General features: G+C 39.4%; 2 protein-coding genes across 3 annotated transcripts; both read left to right on the forward strand.

Annotated features, from left to right (window-relative positions):
* The first annotated feature begins 6,301 nt into the window (after positions 1–6,301).
* znf207b (zinc finger protein 207, b) lies at positions 6,302–11,969 on the forward strand. 2 transcript variants are annotated; one of them, XM_054604881.1, is made up of 11 exons: positions 6,302–6,467; positions 6,858–6,984; positions 7,112–7,250; positions 7,367–7,555; positions 8,145–8,220; positions 8,809–8,870; positions 9,352–9,491; positions 9,861–9,959; positions 10,512–10,760; positions 11,154–11,310; positions 11,720–11,969. In XM_054604881.1, exons 1-11 carry the CDS (start codon positions 6,427–6,429, stop codon positions 11,869–11,871), a joined length of 1,431 nt encoding a protein of 476 aa, XP_054460856.1. In that variant the 5' UTR covers positions 6,302–6,426; the 3' UTR covers positions 11,872–11,969. The 2 variants fall into 2 exon arrangements, with proteins under 2 accessions (XP_054460856.1, XP_054460855.1); XM_054604880.1 differs by lacking the exon at positions 9,861–9,959 and having other exon boundaries at positions 6,304–6,467.
* A 4,308-nt stretch (positions 11,970–16,277) lies between these two features.
* Positions 16,278–21,169, forward strand: cd7al (cd7 antigen-like). The gene is made up of 5 exons (XM_054604776.1): positions 16,278–16,422; positions 16,794–17,147; positions 18,326–18,718; positions 20,120–20,223; positions 20,684–21,169. Exons 1-5 carry the CDS (start codon positions 16,362–16,364, stop codon positions 20,897–20,899), a joined length of 1,128 nt encoding a protein of 375 aa, XP_054460751.1. The 5' UTR covers positions 16,278–16,361; the 3' UTR covers positions 20,900–21,169.
* Positions 21,170–22,345: the final 1,176 nt, after the last annotated feature.

A 22,345-nucleotide genomic window follows, 5' to 3' on the forward strand; every position in this document is an offset into this window, starting at 1 on the left:
CCCTTTATCCATGACCACCTGGCTGGATGAGTCACCTCAGCTTAAGTCTCATTGCTGGGGTGATCAGAGTCGTCTGACAGCCACCCTCATCCTACATCCAGCACTCTGATGCAGGGATGCATGACATGCAGCAGCCCTTGCTGTCGGTCTCATCATACCTTTTTCAGCCCACCTGTTCCCTTTTCTGGTTAAGCCTTAAAATCGTTTCCGCTTACCATACAAGCTAACCTTCTCTTGCTCTTTGTCTACGTATTTGTTGGACGTTTGCCTCAAGCGTATCAGTCGATTGGACTTTTGTTGCCAACACAAAGACAAATGAGAAGCCTCGAATCTAACTCAACAGAAACAAGCAGGAACAGTCCTGTCCACATGGCTTAACCTTCTCCGCCTCTTCCTCCTCAATCCAACGGTGCCTTCTCATGGAGACGTCAGCCTGATGAAAGTATTTCTGCACAGTTGCCTCTTATGTGGGGTGACAGCCGTAAAAACCCTGCTGTACAATTGGTTTTCAGACAGAAGAGTTCCTGAAAAGGCTGTAATCTGCCTGCTCCCTCATCATCAGTAAATTACAAATAAGGTCATATGAGAATTAAGGCTTAGTTGCTGTTTTGTTATTATTGCAAGCAGCTCATAAACATGAGAGATTTAGATTGAACAGACAGCAGGATGGCTTGAGTATATAGGCTACAGCAAAATTCAAAAGTTGATTTTATCTCTGAAGGTGGTGCGTGTTGCTTTTCAGTGTTGCCTTCAGCATTTGGCACTTCCCCAGAGAAGGATTTATTTGTGTTCAGCACTATTTGAACCTCAAACTTGTGTCCTTTGAATTTTCTTTGGTGTGTGGTGTGAATTGTACCATTGTGCGTACAGATTAGTAAAAAAAAAAAAGATGCAGAAGTGCCATTCAGACTATTAAGCTTTCCAGAATGATGCCAAAACATTGCTACAAGCCCTGGGGGGAAAAGCACACCCCTTGTAAGGAATTGCTTTTGTGCAAGCAAAATAAAATCTTTGTCCGTAAAGAGTCAGTCATATGTTACAGAAAATGATTATAATCTGTTGTAGATCTCAATTTTTTTTGTCACTCCTGGGCATTTGCAGTGATTTTTTTTTTGTGATTGGTTAACAATAGTAAAGAAGTTGAGAGGTGGGGACAGACTTTTTCTCATTTCCAAATGTAGAAGAGCACAAATGGCTGACCTCGACTACATCCGGGCTGGGGTCATTTCTCACAAATATCGGGAGGCAATGGGGGAAAAGAAGTAAATCAATGCTCCCTCATTAGTTCCTGTCACAACGTAAATTGTTAATTGATTGAACTGGGATGGAAAACGACCCCAGTCCTAAGCTGTCAGTCTCAAACGGTACTGTACTTTAACCTCATGTTACGCTGGTAACTGCTTCGCACAAACATTATTATTATGTAATTATATACAGATTAATATTTTAACATGCATCTACTGTTGATTTTTTTTTTTTACTTGGTGATATTGATATGTTGTGTGAATTGTTTGGTCGGTCTGCATTGTGATACGCTAGCTATATCCTGTATGTGTCCTATTTAAAAGTTGGTTCAAGACGTTCTGGGGTTGTATATAATAAGGGCTACGACACAAAGAGTGTAAGGGTAAATAGTTGATAATATTTTAACATTGTGCATATTTTGTAGATTTGATATGTACATAATGGAGTACATTAAACAGTTTTATACAGAAACAAAATATGATTTATTTGGATTCTGCTCTCATTTATATCAGTGTTAACTCATGTCACACATGTCACACATGCTTGCACGCACACATACAAGTTGTATTCAATATTCTTTCTTTGGACAGGAATTCCTCCCCCATTGTGTGAAGACAAGTGCTCAAACAAAGCAGGTTTGCAGCCTTGAAACCAGATTAGCTTCAAACTCCAATCCCAGTGTTTAGAGAGAGCTCAGGGCCCCAGTGTGGAGAGCCGGGGTAAGGGGCTTTTGTGAAAAAAACGTCAAAGTGATCAATGAAATGTGCGAGCATATAAGAATCAGCCATAATTCATTCAGAGAGGGGACTCCTTAAGCTGTCACCGAACGTCTTCTCTGTCTAGCCGGTAGAACCATATGGAGAGTAGCAGTTTCGAAGGCGTACAATGAAATATTCATTAGGTGGCCAAGGAAAGCCGCCTCAGTTGTGTTTCCCCTTCATAAATCTCTAATTTCACAGGTAATCATTCACCTTGGTGAGAAAGAGAAGACAAGTGAAGCTGCAGGGAAGGAAAATCTGTGCGGATGCATTTGTAGTGTCTCTGCATTTAAGATGCCTGCTGAGAGCAGCACTTGTTACTATTTGGCCACATTTTAAGTTGCATTTTACATATTTTTAGGTTACATGCAAGAAGCGGACAACTATTACCAATATTTATAACAAGCTGATGGTGATGCTGGTGTGCAATGGCATTGTTTGTGCCATACTTCACCATTTGCCATCTGCCATCTGTGTACGAGTGTCATCTTTACAGTGTATTGCATGCGTGTCTATGTGTGTGCACATGCGTGGGATCCGTGTACTCAGTTAAAATACAATTATTTCTGCTTTTACAATTTTGGACATGAAAGGCATGTTGATCAGCGCACATCAGACTGTGCCTTGGCCTATTCAGTGGACTCTTGTGTTTACAGGGCAAAGGCATTTATGACACTTGGTGGTATGTGAACACCAGTACATCATATAAGATAAAATAAGATAAGATAAAATAAGATAATCCTTTAATAGTCCCACAGCGGGGAAATCTGCAGGATTGTATGTGTGGTCTATCGGGAGCAGAGTTTGTTGTGCAGTCTGTATAACATAACATTACTCAGTATTTAATCATGTGGCATTAGGATGTCCTTTAATTGGAATATGGGAAACTATACAGTCCAAAACCAAAAGTATAAAACAAGATAAAGATAAAGATAAAGAGGTTTTTATTGTCATTGTAGTGATACAACTAAATTCCGTTTGGCAGCTCTCAGCTAGCCAGCAGCAGTGTATAATAGTAATAATAATAATGATAACAACAATGTACAAGATAAAAATATACAAAAGGAATAAAAAACGTTACTATGTACAGCATTTAAAAATTGTGCAAACAGTTGATATGTACATAATGGAGTACATTAAACAGGTTTATACAGAAACAAAATATGATTTATTTGGATTCTGGTAGATTGTGGACTGGTGTGTATACGTCCTTTTTTCTGTATGTAATTTTGAACAAAAAAACAAATACACAGGCTTTCAAAAATCTGATTAAATGGGAAACATTCCCTCCTGTTACCAAGGCACGGGATCCGGATTTTATATCTGCACCGTTGTCGCCATCAAGTGGACACAAGACATAACATTTGCAATGCATGTGAGGATATAAATCGCAGTTGCAAACATAACAATTCCAGATGTGTCAGTTTACTTCTGTTGCAGTGCACAGAACTATGATTGATTCATAGTTGAATTCAAGCAATGTCTTTGTCTTTCGTATATACCTAGGTTGCAGTGTATGTGAATGACATATTTTACCCAAGCGGTTGCCTAGCAATGGAATTGCGTTGAAACGGTCTACACAGTAACTAATATACAGCAGAGCGAAAGGCCGTATTGGTGCTCAGGTTTACACAGGAGGAATATAATTTCAAGGCTGAAAAAAAGACATTAAATAAGTGCTAAAACAGCTAATTGCAAGTATTAAATTGAGTAAAGATATAAAACGTGCCTCTCTTTATTTCTCCCAAGGTTTTTTCAAAACACCCATTCACATGCTTGGTCAGCTTCCTTATGGGAACAGAATGAAAACTGACTAACTAAAGCCAGAAGATGGCAGTAGTGCAACATTGAGGATGCAACTGTTTTGCGTATGGATGACATGATATGGGAGGAATTTGACTCAGAAAACAATGTGTCACATATCTGTAAAAGACAATCCCTAGGTGGCTGTATTAAAGTTTAACGTTACATCGCTTCCAGTTATTCTCAGGACATCTTTCAATGATTTATAACAGTAGGGGTTAATTAGTTAAACTCGATGCTGACAAAGCCAAGCCATTACTGGATGTTTTAGACTGAGACATGGCTACTTTGTTTATTATCCTCTCCCATGGCTTTAGTGAGCTCAGGCTTAGTGGCTGGCTTATTTCTTTATAACTTGAACAAGAAAGTGTCATCAAGTTAATTCATAGCCTTAAGTTTGTGTATTTATTTTTCTCATAGGTAACCGTGATGTTAGCTGTGATAACGGGTGATGCGGGATCCCTTCGCTTTCAAATAATACTGGTGAAGCATCGCTAACCCCACTCATCACTTTGAATGATGTGTTGAAGCTCTCCTTCAGTTCTTGAACGGAAATTTGAAACCTTATTGACTTTTGATGAAGCGAAGGATTCTTATGCCACCGCTCCAAACAGCAATGACCAGCCATCGGTCTTGGTAACAAATTGTTCCCAAGAGCCATCGCCGCCTGCTTGTGATAGTGGTTCAGCTTAGAGTCCATCATCCTCTTCCGTCCAAAGTGCTTCCAAAAACTCCCCTACCATCTCTGGGATCTCTAATGGCCCTTCTAACCCCAAGATCCGACATTGTCAGCTCCTCCCTTGCTTCCAGCCAACAACCCAGATCCATCACCTTAGCCCCGTCACATTACTTGTCAAGTCTGCATGATTCTAATTGGAGCCTTAAAGCTTATCTCCCAGATCTAGAGTTTGCTGTCACAGGAGTCACTGCTGGTTTGAAAGTGGAAGTTAGACAAATAGGAACCCATCTCAGTGGACTCCTTGTAGACCAAGAGAACTGGTGGTGGTCTTCGAGAAGTGTGTGCAATACAAGTATGCACAGCAGCAGAAATAAATTCAGAGGTAGACTGCTATTCCATCAGTTAAAATGGATACATGGATGATCATGTCATTGTCATGTTGTTAGGTTAATCCAATCTGGTTTATTAGCAATGTTATTTTGCAGCAGTGAAAGTGGACCTTTTGGGCTTAATGACACAGAATGATCATCTGGGTGTTTTTAAACATTTTGTGTATTTGTTAGCGTCTGTCCTGAATAGAGAAGTAGGCCTACACACGTATGCCTACTTCTCTACTCATTTGATCAGGTCTAGCATCGCCTTTGCCATTGAAGAACAATAATTGATTCCTTGCTTTCTTGGTAACAGCGTTGTTTGTGCATCGTGTAAGCAGAAGCCTTTAGGAGGGATTTTTTGTGACCCCATACACTCAATGTATGCTTTGACGGCTTTTCTCTCAAACCATCACATATACTACATACTATGTCATTATTATGGTCTTATCTTGCCAGCGATATTTCAGTCGCTTTAACAGTAAATGTCTCTAATCTGAGAACTGGAACAATGACAAACTGCCTTTCTCTTCCTGTTCTATCTAAATGTATTTTGCCTCTAACATTTTGTCTCAGGTGTTATCCTGTGAAGCCAGTTAGCCCAGATGTGGTTCAGTCTTACATATTGCTCAATAAGCAGCTTACCCTGCAGTGTTGACTGAGGATCTACCCTCTCTAATAAGACAACAGAACAAAGAAAATTAAATAAGTTACCAAACAAAAGGAGACGAATGAAAGAAAAGAAAAGAAAAAAACTAAAGAACATTGAATTCTATTCATTAGTCTTAAATGCTCCAGAAGAGGTTTTAAACATTTGTCACTAGAACTTTGGTACAACGGATATTTTCCTCTCCATTCTCTCTTAGTCAATTTTTTAAAACTATTCTCGCTGAATCGTACTTTTGAAAGAACAATAAGAAATGGTCAACAGTTTCTTCTTCTTCACAAAAAGCACACGTTCCATTATTAAAGATAAAGATAAAGATGTTTTTATATCATTGTAGTGATACAACGAAATTCCGTTTGGTAGCCCTCAGCCAGCCAGCAGCAGCGAACAACAAACCCAATAACAACAATATACAAGATAAAAATACACAAAAGGAATGAAAACTTTACTATGTACAGCAGGTGAGTATTTAAAATCAATTAATTAATATTTGTGCAAACAGTGCAGTGTAAACATTTCATTATGCCTTACAATAAAATAGAGGAAACTGTTAAGATCAATATGCCAATTCCTTAGTGTAGTTACACTTCTTTACTCTTTCCTATTTCATCCACTATAACCTGCATTCCCAACCAAAGGTTTATTTATTTTTAAAAGATATCTTCCTTTCCTCCCTATATTCCAGTCATTCTGCCACATCTTATTGATTATTCCCCTCCTGGGGGGCGTGGCTAATATATGACGTCATCTCTCTGTTCTCGCGAGACTTGAGCCTGCACTACAACTTCCTCCAGCAAAGCGCCATTTTCGGCGTCGTTACGGGACTACAGCATGCTGTCGTCAAACAGATAATAAAACCAGAATATAACGTTGTTACGCCTCTGTTTCCAGTATTCAGTAAACATGGGACGGAAGAAGAAGAAGCAGATGAAGCCGTGGTGCTGGTATCCTTTGTGTCTGGACGAGAGGATAGCGACGAGGCTAGCTCGGCGTTAGCTCGACAAAAGGAAGGCCCGGGTTAGCTTAGCCTCTAGCCGTGAGCTAACGTTAGCTTAGCATACCATACTCCACACGGGAGGCTGGTAGATCGCTCTAAGGGTTGTTTTTGTAATCCAGTCTGTGATTAACACCGTGTGTAGTGTCGCAGCAGATCACGATGAGGTCATGCTATGCTAACAGGGAAGGCTAGGTCCCGATGCTAGCGGCTAACCTGCTAGCTTTGATGATTCAGGGTAACATCGCTGTGATTGGCGGTGTGCTGGGGGCTCACCAGTGATCCACTGGTGAGCTGGTGTTCTGCTCATGCTTCCTCTTTCCTTAACTCCTCTCTCAAGGTACTGTAATCGTGATTTTGATGATGAAAAGATCTTAATCCAGCACCAGAAGGCAAAGCATTTCAAATGCCACATCTGCCACAAGAAGCTGTACACAGGACCAGGCTTGGCTATCCATTGCATGCAGGTAGGTGCATCTATACCACTTGAGTTCAAGCCTATTTGGTCAGTTGTTGTCATACATTGAGCAGTGGATGTGACATTACTTTGCTGGCAGTGATAGTGTGCACTGGCTCACTTTGCATGCGTTTCAGGTACACAAAGAAACAATTGACAGTGTACCAAATGCCATTCCTGGAAGAATAGACATCGAGCTGGAGATCTACGGTATGGAGGGGATTCCAGAGAAAGACATGCAGGAGAGAAGACGAACGTTAGAACAGAAATCACAAGGTTTGTACATTTCGCTGTGCGCTTACCTTAAAACCAGGTTTTTGGTAGATGTTTAGGTTCATTTTAATCTTGTTTAAGCTTTACCATATACTTAAATGTTATCTCTTGGTTTTCAGAGAGTCAAAAGAAGAAGTCAAGCAATCAGGACGACTCCGATGAGGACGACGACGATGATGACGAAGCAGGACCATCAGTTCAGCAGGTCGCTGCTGTCCAGCCACAGCCAGGCTACGCTGCTCCAATGGCCCAGCTTGGGATGCCTCCTGTCGCTGGCGGAGCTGGGATGCACCATGGAGGATATCAAGGCAAGGACCTCTTTGAATTAAACAGAAATTGGGAATCAGAACTGACTCAAGTTGACAACATGATAATAAATCATCTTTGAAATAGGGCCCTTTCACACCTACCTCACAATTATTTATGTATTTATTACAAAACCTTGACCTGTGTCTGAAAATTAGGTGGTTTTATTTTTAAGGATTGGGTGAACATTTGTAACATTTTCCTCATACAGAAAAACACAACAACTAATAAAGGATTCTCTTATCTTAACAGAAAACCTTCTGAATTCAAGTCTCTCTCTATTACCTCTCTTAATTTCCTGGTTAACTAATCTAACTAAACACACTTCATTCAAAACAAAATCAAACTCGCCCAGCATTCTTGGGTCGTCTTTTCACTGTTTCAAGAAGCACCACCTGTGCTTTGGTCGAAATAAACCCTTAAGTTACAGAAAATATGCTGCTTTTACACACTATTTGTCCCAGCTGTCTCTGTGCTGTTGCTGGCCTCCACGTGCTACTGTAAAGATACGGCCAGAAAACATTTGATATGTTTGGAGTGATTTAGTGCTAAGTCGTTAAACAAAACATATCCTCTTACTCATTGTTGCAGGAATGCCTCCCATGATGCCTGGCGTTCCTCCCATGATGCACGGCATGCCCCCTGCCATGCATGGAATGCCACCAGGGTAAGGGATCTCTTTGTGATTGACACATTGATGTGTTTAATGATACCATTTTAGATTAAATGCTATTTTCATAATAAATTATCTGTTTTGTGGTATAAATTTGATTTAATTTGACTGTAGTTCTAGCACAGTGAAACTGCTTATAGAGATCACAGTTACAGTGATCAACCACTTACATGGAGCAAAAAGCTTGGGACAGAATATTAAATGCTGTTTTAAAAATTCACTAATATTAACCAAGTAGTCTTCTTACAGTGTTTATTTGGGGTCCTTTCATACATGACAACTTATGGTAAAACCTTTTAAGAGCTACATTAGGCTAGCCTTAATTACATTTTAGTTTTGGAACCCGTCTGCTTTGGGCTAGCTGCCTGAGGCTGGTGCTGCTTATACATCGAAATCATGATGGGAATTTTTTTTTTTTTTTTTTTAACTGGACAAAAGCGCCTGGTCTCGTAATGCAACCAAAGTGAAACTCTGTAGATCCTCAACTGGCTCTGCGTTACTGCACATGCAGATGAATGCTGTTTATCATCTCTGTTTGTAATGTAAAACCAAATCAGCATTATCCTATTGGTCCTTCTACAGCATGATGCAAATGGGTGGAATGATGCCTCCCATGATGCCAGGGATGCCCGGTATACCCCACGGTGAGTTGTTTGTATTTTTGGTTAGGGTTACAAATGGCATTTTAAATTGACCGAGAAATAGTTTTTCAGTGATGTAATGTTATTTTTCCAACAGTATTGTCTGGAAAATTTAGGAATTTTAACACATTTTGATTTGAAAACATTTAGCCACACCACTGAAAGCTTGCACATCTATAGTTTATGCCCATGTAGCAAAGCTAACCCTATTCATTAGATTATTCTATTATAACCACAGCACAAAGTATAAATCCTGTAGCTTACATTTCTAGATTGTTCAGCAGTTGTTGGTGAATTAGACAATTTTCTTGGTCTCAGTGGATGATTTCAGACTGACATTAAGGAACAGTCTTGAGCAACAAACTCCTTCTATTCACTCAGCTTGCTTAGTTTCTCTCTTAATATGTCTTCAATGTACTGGTGCCAGAAAGGTTGACTGATCTGTTTGGGTGATTTATTATTATTATTATTTATTTTTTTATAGGAATGCCACCTCACATGGCTCCAAGGCCAGGGATGCCCCATATGGCCCAAGCTGCTGCAGCCGGAGCGATGCCCAGTCGACCGGCAGTACCAGTGGCCCAGCCCGCTGTCACCAAACCCCTCTTCCCCAGTGCAGCACAGGTGGGCCCCATGCATCCCCCCCCGCAACAACACATGCTCACACTTGCAAAGCCCTCTCAGACAGTTTAGAGCTTTCTGTAAGCCTGTCTCCTGAAGGTAGATAGTTGCCAGTATTTTATTTTATTGAATATTAAAAGAATCCGCATAGAAGACTTCTCAACACTTTACTTCTCACTTTGGATTTCCGATATCCTGTTTCCTCTTTTTTCTGTAGTCATCTGTTCCTCTTTTTCTGTCTCTCTCAGCCCCATTTCATTTTTTAAAAATCAGTGTCACTATTATGTAATATAAGTAGTTCTCATTATTTAATTTTGATAGAGTGGACATGTTACATGCCAATACTGTGATCTCCTTTCCACCATGCTGCAGATGAGCGCTGGTGTTCACAGCAGCACAGCAGCTGTTTCTTCTCCACCTTCAGACCTTCAGTCTGCATCCTCTCAGCCTCCCTTTCCTAACACGCCACAAGTACGCTCACAGACAGGACTTTGACTTGGCTGTGGCAGCTGCATGTTGCTTATTTATTGACTGCCTGTAAATTCTCATGCTAAACTAGGCTGATTGTCAAGGGGTAACTCCCCTGTGCATCAAAACAAGCACGTTGGCTATAATGTTGTCAGAGGATAATTATCCCTGACAACAATTTACATTTTGTCTGTGAGCTTTATTTCTGTGCATGTGCTTCAATTAACGCAGAATGAGGCGCAAGATTGGATTTAATGGATCTTATTTTGCATTCGCCCATCCTAAACTCTGAAGCATGATTTCTGCATAACTACTCATCATGCGTTGACTTAACACACGTCAGTTTCGTTCCTTAAATTAAAAGACTTGACTGAATTATTGGGATAATATAATTCACCAGTTAAAGGCAACTTTTTTTTTAAATAGAACGTGTGTGTGTGTGTTGCGGAGGTTATATGTCTCAAAGTAATGTGTGACATAATGATTGTCACAAAGGTATAATCCATAGAGGAATTTGGTGTTACCGGTCAATTAGCTGAATGTGTCTTTTTACAGGCCCAGCAGAGCACTTCTGGAGCTGCAGCTTCAAACTCCCACAGTACAGCCGCCTCCTCCGACCCCCCCAAAGCAACATTCCCTGCCTACACCCAGCCCTCTGTCTCTTCTTGCTCTTCCACTTCTTCTTCTAACCCCTCTAGCAGCACTGTGGCCAAACCCCCGGCCACAGTGGCCACAAAACCTGCCACCCTCACCACCACGAGTGCAACTAGTAAGTTGATCCATCCTGATGAGGATATCTCACTGGTAAGTTGCTTGAGCTTTCTATTTTGCCCTTTTCACAGTAAGTAATGACTGATACATATAAGAGTACGTTTATTGATAAAGGGGTCGGTGCGCTGTTTGACCGTTCAGTCAGGTTCTGAATATCAATATCATGATCAACGTAAGGTTAGATATTAATGGGATATTTGCAAAGGATTTAGATTGTATTTGCTTACACTTACTCGGTAGCTGCTCTTTTGTGGTTATGTTAAAGGATGGTTCTGAAGTTGAATATCCTCAGTGTGAAATCAGGGCACGCCAACATTGGTACCCAATTCCTCGTCATTTTTGTGAGTGTTTATTTTTGTTCTGTAAGGGGCATAATAGTTTTTCTTTAGTCTGAATGCCTGCTTTGTGTTTTGTTCCTGCCAACAGGAGGAATTGAGGGCCCAGTTGCCCCGCTACCAGCGACTTACACCGAGGCCGGGTCAGGCCCATGTGGCTGCTCCCCCTGTGCCGGCTGTGGGCAGCATAATGCCCCAACAGCAAGGCATGCCACCACAGCAGCCTGGCATGAGGCATCCCATGCATGGTAAGGAAATGCTTGTTATGGAATTGGCCTGTGTGAAATACCCCATCAGATGTTCGTTTTGCTTAACAATACAAATTTGAAACAAAATGTTTTGAGTTTGTAAATGATAAATAACTTTATTGTATTTATTGTGTCCCTAGTCTACAGTTTCATTGCACTTGATCAGTGGTTCCCAAACAATTTGAAGCCATGGCACTTCTTCATAGAACTTCTTTTTGTGATACATTAAGTCCTTAAAGAAGTATTTAGTATACATTTTAATGCATTTCTTGGATATGTTAAATCAAGTTGCTATTTAATTACTTGTTTCCGATTATTTGACATAAGCTGCAGTTTAGTTGAAATCAACTGTTGAATCTGTTAGAATTGCAGCAATAACACATTTTGTTTCCTTGTGTTCTCCCTGCAGGTCAGTATGGTGCTCCTCCTCAGGGCATGCCCAGCTACATGCAAGGAGGGATGCCTCCATACGGGCAGGGTCCTCCTATGGTGCCCCCGTACCAGGGAGGCCCTCCCATGGGCATGAGACCGCCCGTCATGTCTCCGGCTGGGCGCTACTGACGCAGCAAAGCAGCCACCACATTAGGTTTGAGGTTAACACCTTTCTCTCATCCTTGTGCTTTTCTAAAGCTAGCTTCAAGCAAAGAGCAGTAAGACCAGTGGTGGTGAAGACAAACATTATTTGTTAGAACTAATGGACATTTAATGTAACATCTTTATTGGAAAACAGCCAAACACCACACATGTTCCTGAAAGCTATTTTGTTGTCATCTGATTTCATGTGAGGATATATTTTTTTCCCCCATAGGTTTCACTCAGGTTTATAGAAGTAAAGTGTGTTAAATTTATTCATATTTCTTTTGAAGCTGCTGGAGTTACATGAACGTACCAACCCCCTTACAAAGGCAAGTTTCTCTTGTAAACATTTGATTATTTTTTATTTTGTTTGTTTTATTTTTGGTAGATTTATTGAGGCCCTCACAGCATGCTTAGGTGCTGTTGGACTTGCGTCCCCAACCTTGGTTGGTGAGGGTCTCAGTGATGAAAATGATTCCAACGAAGTAGTGTTAAAAATTCACAACTCATCAGTCTCTAGCTTTATCCTTATTTCAGGTTTTGGTTTTAATATGTCCTGGTCGAGAGGGTACCTGTATGCATCCTTTGTAATGTTTTATGAATCTGTTGTAATAAAATTCATCTTGAAAGTCAATGCTGGTTTGTCCTGACGTGAGTGGAGGTGAGTGATGAAGGTTTGTACTGGTGCGCTTATCTTATTGCTCTTTTTAACTACAGGATTTTGTCAGGTATTTAAAAACCAAGTTTGCCATCATCTAGTTTTTGTGGAGTCCACCTTGCATCGTAAAAGACTGGATATTGAAGTACAAAAGAAAATGTTTTTCCATTAGGTCGAAATGGATAAAAGATTTGGCGTGCTCAAATCTCGTGTACCAACAGTCCAAAACCAAGATGTTGGCCAACTTCTGGTTCTAAATACTGCATGTTACCTCATGATAATGAAGGACATAACTGCAGATTAAATAATACACTCAACCAGAGTGAAGGAGAAACAAAATGTAATTCCTGATTCATTCACTTTTTTTGTCTGTACATGCATACCAGTACTCAAACATGCATGAAGGCTATAATATTAGAGTTTGTTGTATCTCAGTCGTGTCCCCACTGAAGGGGGCAAGCAAAACAACCAGCCCAACAATACAGTAGCTCTGTGGCAAATTCTAATTTTGTGAAGCTAAGCAATCAGCAATTCAGTGGTGATCGGTTAATTGGTTTGTCCTTGTTTAAATGAGTAAGGTTGGTAAAACTCAAGTGGTGGTTCTAAGATGCAGACACAAACTGCTAATTGGTAACTTGGGTTGCTTCTGTAGATGTGACTTACTGCAGTAATTCCCTGAATTACTTGTGCATCCGTAACTGCAAAAGAGTGTAGGAATATAACATTTTCAAAATGTAATGACGTAATCTAAAAATAAAACTGCATCAGCAAGAGGGAACAGTCGGCACAAGGAAACCCAACAAGCCCTAAAATAGCTAACAATATATTTCTAAACAGGACTTCAAATTGCGGCTTAAGAGTAAATCAACACCGATGGAAGAACTCCTTTGCTAGATTAGAATTTACTGCAGTGCTGGTCTGTATTGCTGGGTGGTTTTCTGTTTTGTCCATCCTTTTCTATTCTCAATGTTCTTAATCATAACTCAATGTCATCTGCAACGACCCTGTGTTGGAGATTGCTGTAGAGGGCAATCTCTTGCATATCTGATTGTTGATGAGAAGATATTGACAGGATGTGCACAAATTGGAGTCGTTAGTGCACACACGGATCAAAAAGACTTGCTGGCAAGAAGTTCTTGTAGGTATTTAGAGTGGCACAAGTTGTTCCTCTGCACATATCACTTACTGCTTTGTATTTGTTTTTGTTGTTTGTAGCCCATCCATATCAGCCTTAAAACCCACTCAGCTGGCATGAAAAGGTCAGTTAAACCCAGTAAGTACCTTATGTTTATTTTAGTCTGGGTCTGTCCTGTACAACAGGATGCTAGGCCTTGTATTAAATGATGTATCGTTTTATAGTATGTTGGTAATGTGTTTAAGATAATTGAAGACTCTTTAATGGGTGTAATGGTATGATTTAAGTTACGGTACACGTTTTATTCCATGTTAGTAATTAAAAGATACAACGAAATGGGCATTGAAATGTTAGTTGTTTTTTATGGAATGCAATCGATGCACATGTCAGCAGTCTGTGTGTTATGTTAAATAATGTGTTACGTTGTTTTTGTTATTTATATGAACTGACTCTTCAAGTAAAAACTCAGGAGTTGTTTGCAACGTCTACTTAATCAAAGTATTAATTATGCAAATGAGCTCTTTACCCAAGAAAAATGTTTCTTTGACAGTAATAAAAATGTACTTAAAGTTTAGATAAATTAGGTATGAAAATCCCATGTTAGTCTGTATCGCTGATACTGTTGTTTTTTAATAAGTATTTTCAAACTTGTTTTTGGAGCAGGTGTATTTGTATTTAAAGGAATACAAGCCGCCCTGTAAGGAGCAATTGTTCAGAAAGTAACTTGACGTTTGAATTAAAATGATACATCACAAAGTCACATTCATGTTTTTTCAATAAAATGATTGCATTCATTTGTAGCCACTTGTTGTCCTTTTAATTAGATTCAGATTTGAGGTGAAACCCAACTATTCTTAGTGGTTGATATCAGTGCCCCCTAGTGGCATAGGGGGATATTATTGACCCCTCTAACTAATCCACTTTTAACCCACTGAAAATCCTGAGAAAATGTGTGGTGTTAGATACAGTTCAGATAACTTGCAGAGAGAGAAAATGATGGGATCATTATATATATATATATATATATATATATATATATATATATATAAAAATAAAGATAACTATAGTGAAATATTTTTCTGAAAATACAATTTTATACAGTTAACAATTTATTAAATTACATTTGATTATCTTCTCTGTGTTCATAAAAAGGAATATTACCCAGTGTTGACTTGGTATTTTTTCTTTTATTATTGGCCATTCTGCAAAGTATTACTTAACCTTTATATATTTTGGAATTCAAATTATTACCAAGAGCATAACTAGGCAGTACAACCATTAGATGAGTGTATTGGTGTGAGAAGTGATTCAATAGAAACGTCCAGGACCACAAGATTGTTTGTTTCTACCTCTGGTGGGCTGTTGACATACATTTCCAGGATTTCGGCATACATTGTTTTGCGGTGAGAAGCATCAGTGAGGCCAAACACGCTCTACATAGATTGCACAAGTAGTTTGAAACCTCAAAAACATTTTGATTCAAAGGAAGCCCACCGACAAATTCTAACAGTGGTTTATGAGTGCAATTACAGGCACCGGCAAACAAAAGACACTCGAGCTGCAGCCTCTCAGACTGTAGTCCGCTTTCAAACCGTTGCACTCTGTACTATGTACATGTAGAAGTTGTAATTGTGGTTTCCTGCTGGTCTAGTAAAATAAATTTGAACCACTGAGCAAAGAAGAAAGAAAGACATACTGCCTACCATGTTTACTTTAAGCAAGTGCAAAAATAAGTCTAAACTCCTCTGGTGTGTTTATAGATTACTAAACACACCAGACTTACATCGTTCATGCTTTTGCATGTTTGCGTGTGTAACACCCTGAATTTTAGCCATTCACTGCGTCACTTTTTCATTTTCTGTCTCATCTAGACCTTTCTTTTAATTTCTAACATGAGTGTGAACAATGTTAAAATGGCTTTAACTCCCTGCCAGTCAGAAATGAAGAAGCCTCTTGGATGAGTAGTAAAATAACTTCAAGAACAAAAAAACAATAAATCCAGCCGCCTTTGAATTACTACTTAAAGATATCCAGTTGCCAGAGGTGTTCTACATCTTTCTACATCAAGTCCTTCTTTTAGTCCGACCATTAAAATGGCAAGACATTGGCATGTGCTACTTCTTTTTCAAACTGCTCCTGTCCATATGAAAAGTACCTGAGACCAATGCTCCATGTTTTTTTTCAATCAAATTTCGAAGCTGTATTTGAGGTGTTTTTGAACAACCTGACATTTTTTCCACTGATGCATATCATCAGAAAGCACACACTTCCTGTTCAGAAACAGGTAGTCATAATCATTTCCTCTGGGAAATGCAACAAAAAAAAAATAGTACCCCCAAAAATTGGATCTTATAAACCTCCATGGACAGGTTGGTTCTAACTGTGCTGCCTAAATACTTGTAAATCTGATCTGAACTTTCAAACTCAGCTGTGTTGTTACTTTTATAATTAATATTGCCTTAGAAGGAGCTGAACCAACATAAGTTGTGTGTGTTGGTGTGTGCTTCCTCTTGTGTTAGTCTTGAGGTTTGAAGGTGGAGCTTCATGGAGTTCCTCTTGGTTTCATTTACAGTCACCCAAAGCTTTTGTTATCCAGTTCTGAGTGCTTGCATATGTCCTGTCATAGTTTACATACCTGACCTCCCTCAGGATCTTAACTAGTGTCTTCTGACAGTATTAAAGATGACTGGGATCCAGTACCTGGTTTGTCTGTGGACTCTGTTTATCACACAGACTGGTTTTGGTAAGTTGATCATTTTTATTTTCCAATTTGACTTCAAAGAGTTTGGACAGAACTGCAGGAACACCTCACAATGTAATGCACCTCTGTCAGAATAATACATTTTTGGCTATTTCTTGGGGCTGCTGTATGTAGTGGTATCTTTTTTTGTGTGTGTGTTTTAAAATTTGTCGGACACAAAGTTTAATTTTTATTATTTTTATAGAAGAAACTATATATATATATAATATATATATATATATATATAATTTAACATGATAATTAGCTGCAAAATATTTCTTAGATAGCGACTTTTATTTTGCAACTGACAGAGTCACTGTGAACACCAGACAAAAATATGTGTTTTAAAACTTTCTTTTTTTTTTTGTATCAAGTACGCGGTGAAATTCAGTTCATGAGGAGGAATGAGGGGGAATCTGTGGTTCTTCCCTGCGTGGCTGAGCAAAGGAAACCTTCAACCTTTGGAGTCTACCTGAAGCGCAGCTGGCTGAATCCCCGTGATGTGCTGTTCATGTACACCGAAAGCAGCTTCAGTGTGGATAACAATGAAGACAAGAACCGCATCAGTGTCAGTGGAGACCCGAGCATCCACTCTTTGAATGTGACCATCTCACAGCTGAAAGGCAGCGACACTGACCGTTACTACTGTGAGTTTATGGTGAAAAACCCATCCGCTGAAGATGAACGAATTCCTGCAAAGACTGAGTTCTTCCTCCTTGTAGATGCTGGTGAGTGTCTTTTTTTTTTCTCACTTTTTAGCTGTTTTTGACCTGCAGGAGGTTGATCTTTTCAGAACTACCGCAAAACAAGAAGTTCAAAGACAGAGTGTTGAAATTTGGAAAAGGTGTTTGGTGCTTTTTTTTTGCTCAGAAAGAGTGCTCGCACTGAACGCCACTGTCTGATAGGGCGTTCTTTATAAGGGGATGTAAAAGATCATGTTTGTAGGTTTGGTCCAGGTGCCTTGCAGCCAGAAAGAAAAGAGCTGGAACTGTTAATTGAGAGGGAATTAAAAAACGAACTAAATATATGAAGCATTTTATGCTGGTGGACCATATACACAAACAAGAGAGATTTTTCACAACCCAAAAGTTTCACTAATTAATTATGTTTTTTTGTGTGAAAACGTCCTATAAACATAATACAATTGCTTTATTAAAAAGAACTAAACAGCTAAAACGCTAAACATGATCAATTTTTCTAGAAACATCCTCAAAGTTCAACACAGCTCTCCTGAAATCTTAGCTGCGTCTTCTTTTCCTATTAGAGACACATTCAGCATTTTGCCCATGATGTTCTTTGGGCATTGCCAGATGTTAGAATAGCCTGGCCGTGAATTACCTCCAGTTATTACATAGTGCTGTTTCCAGATCTGGAAATACAAGCCAGCCGCCACTTTAAACCAAAATTTTTAACTCTTTTTTATTTAAATTAATTTATTTTAAATGCATAGAAATATTTCTCACAACACTAGGTGGAATTGGAATGAGCTTCAGTATTGTCACATCAGCTCCTCCCAACATCTTTAAACCTTTAAAAATAGCAAACGCCAAGAGAGGAGAGAGCTGTTCATTTTCCTGGATGAAATAATTTGCAGTATTGTAAATATTCATATTGACAGTACTGCATATTATTGCATCTATATATACATGTATATGTATATATACATCCTAAATTTTAATATACTTAACCCCAATTATAAATATCCCTGCAGAACCCTGAATATGCCTTTAATGGGTTGATGATTTTACTTTTTGTTCTTACATAATGTACATAATCCACTTCTCTAAAAAAAATCAATGTAATCCACTGATAACTGCCCACAATAGCCTTATGGCTGCTAATGCCCCAAACTGATTAATTATACCATGCGTCAAATTCTAAGGTTTATTCCTTTTCCCTTTTGGAGATGCCCCCGGGTCGGTGGACATAGGGTTGGTAGAGACGTGTTCTGGGGGCTCAGCCGTACTCCCCTGTCTCCCCCCACACGGGGAAAACTCGGCTGTGGAGGGGGTGAGTCTAAAGCGGCAGAGGGACCGGGCGCCTGTGGAGGTGTTGTACCACTCAAAGCGTCAACACGGCAGCAGTCCTCCATCCTCCTCCTCCTCCTCCTCCTCCCAGTTCCCTGTTGAGAAGGTCCAGCTGTCCTCGGCGCCCGGTCCCAGGGGCATCACCTACAACCTCACCCTGCAGCAGCTGCAGCCAGAGGACAGCGCCCTGTACAGCTGCCAGCTGCTCCTGCGTGGCGGGCCCAACACCAGCACCAATCTAGGGAGACATGTGTTCTTTGTTTCTGTGCAAGGTGGGTCACAGTGCTGAGGGACTTGATCGCAAAGTTACCTATTCTAACCTTAATTTAGTTTTTCAGGGTTTTGAAATTAACATTTATTTTCATACTAACTGTTGTTCTTTTGTTGCGCCCATGTGTTTCCCCCTTCTCTTTTATGCTGTTGTTTTAATGTCTATCAGTGTCTTTTCACATAACTGCTACTAATTATAACAATATCAATGGCTGTAACCTTAGTAAAGATTCCACTTATGTTCATATTTGCCAAGTCTAGCAGTATTGTTGATGTTATTGTTGTTTGTTTCTTTTCAAATAATAATTTGAATAGAAAACAATGCAAAATGGCTTTCTATATCTCTTCTAAGTCTCTTCTATAAGTTTCAAAAGCACCAGCAATGTTCCCTTGTTTTTTCACTTCTACATCTGTGGGTTTGCCCAAAACTGATAACATTAGACAATAATAGACATTTCAAGACTTTTTTTTATGTATGTAGTAAATTAATCCATCTATCACTATGGTGATATTTAGTATGGTGCTGTCCCACTAGCTGAATGTCAAGCAAGGTTGGGAAGTGCCATAAGCCATTGATTCAGAGATGCAAAGAATTATTATGAAATCATAATCATTTTCCTACATATTTCTTATTATCAATCCTATAAAAAGACCAAAACTAACAATGAATGTGTCCTTCTAACAAGTGTTTTCTGTGTACTTAAAGCCTGGTGTAGTTTATTCCTCCCTGCCATAGCACACCACTGATATCAAGTCATTTTGTTTTGGAGTAAATTTCTGTCAATGCTGAGAATAGTCCCCAGCAAATACACAATTAACTTCAGTTTGAGGGGTAGTTGCTGAAATCTACAGTGTCCTGATGTTTTAGCAAATAATTAAGTAATAATAATTGAATCTGTTTACCGTGGCCATTTTTTGCAGCAAATGGGCTTGGTGCCAAGAGCCACGGGGTCAGGAAGTGTGAAAGAATTGAGAGACACACAAACACGCTATTGTTTTTTTATTGTTTTTATTTGATGACAATTTGAATATATAGACCACTGTTTTTGACTTTTAAATATTCACATCTATAATTAAGGAGGCTGACTCAGATTATTGAAATATAGGATTAATTCTACCAGGAGAATGTCAAAATATCATTGCTGTTTGTTGCTGATTACTGCAGCCTACAAATGGAAGGAAGTTTGGCTCCGTGGTTTTTGCAGTTTCACTGAACACATCATACTTGAGCTGTCTTTTTAACCCCAGTGGTACTGATGTTCTGCTTTTGTTTTGTTAATCTAAAAAGATTTTGAGAATGCACGTGTAATCAATTGCATCAAGGGTGACCCCTTAGGGGGAAGTTGGGGCAGCAGTGAAGCCGAGCCTCTTATCTCAACATTTCTCTATCTGCTTCTTCACAGGAGGTCCGTGTGGCTGCTTCAACTACTCCACCCTGCTATATGCTTTGTCCTCAGCTGTGGTCATTCTCCTTCTCTTCCTCCTCGGATTTGTGGTGGTCTATAAAGTGAGTGGATCTGTGAATAATAATAATAATAATAATGTGCTGCTCTGACACTACAGAACAGTTAAGGGAAAAAACATAACCAATTATGGAACAGCACCTGCCTGTTGAGAGGGGGCCAAAGTTCCTCTGAGCACTCACCACAAAACCACACTAGTTTCATAACTTGTTGCTGTCAGTTGTCACCATGTTTTTCTTACAATTCAATGATACAGGTTGTGAAATCTTTACTCTGCTTTTAGGTTAGATCTGAGATGTTTTTATCAGTAGTTAATTATGATGTTGTTTTTTAAGTTAAAGTAAATCATATCAAAGTGAGGATGAGACTTTGTTAGGACTTCCTATTACAGATGTTGCCGCAAGAGAAAATGACAAACTCTGATTTCAACAGGAAATCGAGAGGAGGTTCACTCTACTTGTTACCATCACTGATTTGTTTTCATCCTGTTTCAATGACTGTCAGGGCAAAGCATGCCGCAGAGTCAAGTCACAGCCTCAGGCCCCCATCTATGAGGAGATGACAGGGGTCCAGCCTGCCAGTCGAAAACTGCACCCCCGGCATCTGGAGGAAATGGATTCATCGGAGTACACAAACTGTCTAGTGAAGAAATCCTGTCCTGAAAACCATTACGAAAGCCCTCGTGGGGCCCTCGGCCCCAAGAGTGAGTCTCAGAAATGAAATATTAGACTTTGTCACCAGCATTGTAAACTAGACCAACTTATCAACTCAACTGCCTGGAACTCTCTAGACTCTTAATGGCACTGTAAGTTTCTCCAACAGATTGTAAAGAGAGATTCTCCCTGTACTGTTTTTTTATCTCTTATTTTGGACTGTTGATAGTTTGACATAGTGAGTCTGTATTTTGGAATGTAAATCTTGACTGCCACTGTCTGTTTTTGTCTATTTCAGATAAATAAAAACGTGCATGAGCGACATGCTTGTACTCAAGATACTAGTGAAATCTTAAATATATTGCTTCACAGTACTAAAATCTGTCAAAAACTCCACAGTGTGCCTTTAAATACCTGACAAATCAAATAAATGTATGACATCAATGCTAAGAATCCTATAAAAATCCAATATTTCCATTAAACGTTTTTGTTTATTGGAGACCTAATCTGGGTTTTCCCTGAATTTTTTCGAGACATGGGGCAAACATAATTTTGCATTTGAGGTATATTGTTTATGCAAACACCTTAAAGAAAACCACGATTTTGACAGACAAAAGTGTCCCAGAGGTATTTAAATTTCATACCATGATGGAACAAAACGATGAAAAACAAAGGTCTCAGCCATGACAAATATGATCACAATGCTTGTTCTGTATCTGAATAGGTTGTAAATTGTAAATACTTATACACATATGACAGACCACAGTATTTTAGTTATTAACCTGTTAGGTGTCCAAGAGACCAGGAACAGACAAGGAACAGAAGAAATAATCAGCAGGAAACTGAGTTGTTGCGTAAAACCCAGTGAACAGCTGCTCAGCTGTCTCAGTGGGGGACGGGCATTAACTAATGACAGCTTATCACACACTAACAAAACTAGTATAATTGGAATATCAGCTATTTAAGTGGACCAAGGTAATAAAGTATATACTGATTCTGAGTGTTCAGTGGGTATCTAAACCCAGAGGTCATTGCTTTGAAATCATATTCTCAATCTTTAGATTCTAGATAAACAACAAATTAGAGACATTAAAATTGAATTGGAGCAGGCAAAAAAATGTTTACACTGTTCACCTACATTGCCCATATTTATATCATCGCTATCTGTACCTCATGAGTTGCATGTCCGCCATCAGAAGGAGGAATAAACAAACGGGTTTACATTGCAGATATTTAACAATCACACAGGAGCAGCCCAAATGTGTGGAGAAGAGCTGAAGCTGGAGCACTGGAAATCTGCAAGAAATAATATATCGTGCAATAACACGGTTTGATCAGAAATCCGAGCACAAGCAGGGGGTATTTGAATTTGTGGGGACAGGGTTTTGAGGGAGAGCATTACAAGATAAGATAAGATAAGATAATCCTTTATTAGTCCCGCAGCGGGGAAATTTGCAAGACTTTAATGTCAAAGTCCAGCTCTCAAATTGAAGGAACAGGTTCTTGAAAAAAG

The sequence above is a fragment of the Anoplopoma fimbria genome, chromosome 9 (genome assembly GCF_027596085.1).
Source record: "Anoplopoma fimbria isolate UVic2021 breed Golden Eagle Sablefish chromosome 9, Afim_UVic_2022, whole genome shotgun sequence".
Classification (NCBI taxonomy): Eukaryota; Metazoa; Chordata; class Actinopteri; order Perciformes; family Anoplopomatidae; genus Anoplopoma; species Anoplopoma fimbria.

Bases quoted from the DNA above. Each gene is read 5' to 3' on its own strand.
- znf207b (XM_054604881.1), top strand. From the start codon at position 6,427: ATGGGACGGAAGAAGAAGAAGCAGATGAAGCCGTGGTGCTG. The intron at 8,221-8,808 runs GTAAGGGATCTC...GTCCTTCTACAG, and splicing joins ATGCATGGAATGCCACCAGG to CATGATGCAAATGGGTGGAA. The intron at 10,761-11,153 runs GTAAGTTGCTTG...TCCTGCCAACAG, and splicing joins CTGATGAGGATATCTCACTG to GAGGAATTGAGGGCCCAGTT.
- cd7al (XM_054604776.1), top strand. From the start codon at position 16,362: ATGACTGGGATCCAGTACCTGGTTTGTCTGTGGACTCTGTTTATCACA. The intron at 17,148-18,325 runs GTGAGTGTCTTT...TCCCTTTTGGAG, and splicing joins CTTCCTCCTTGTAGATGCTG to ATGCCCCCGGGTCGGTGGAC. The intron at 18,719-20,119 runs GTGGGTCACAGT...GCTTCTTCACAG, and splicing joins GTTCTTTGTTTCTGTGCAAG to GAGGTCCGTGTGGCTGCTTC.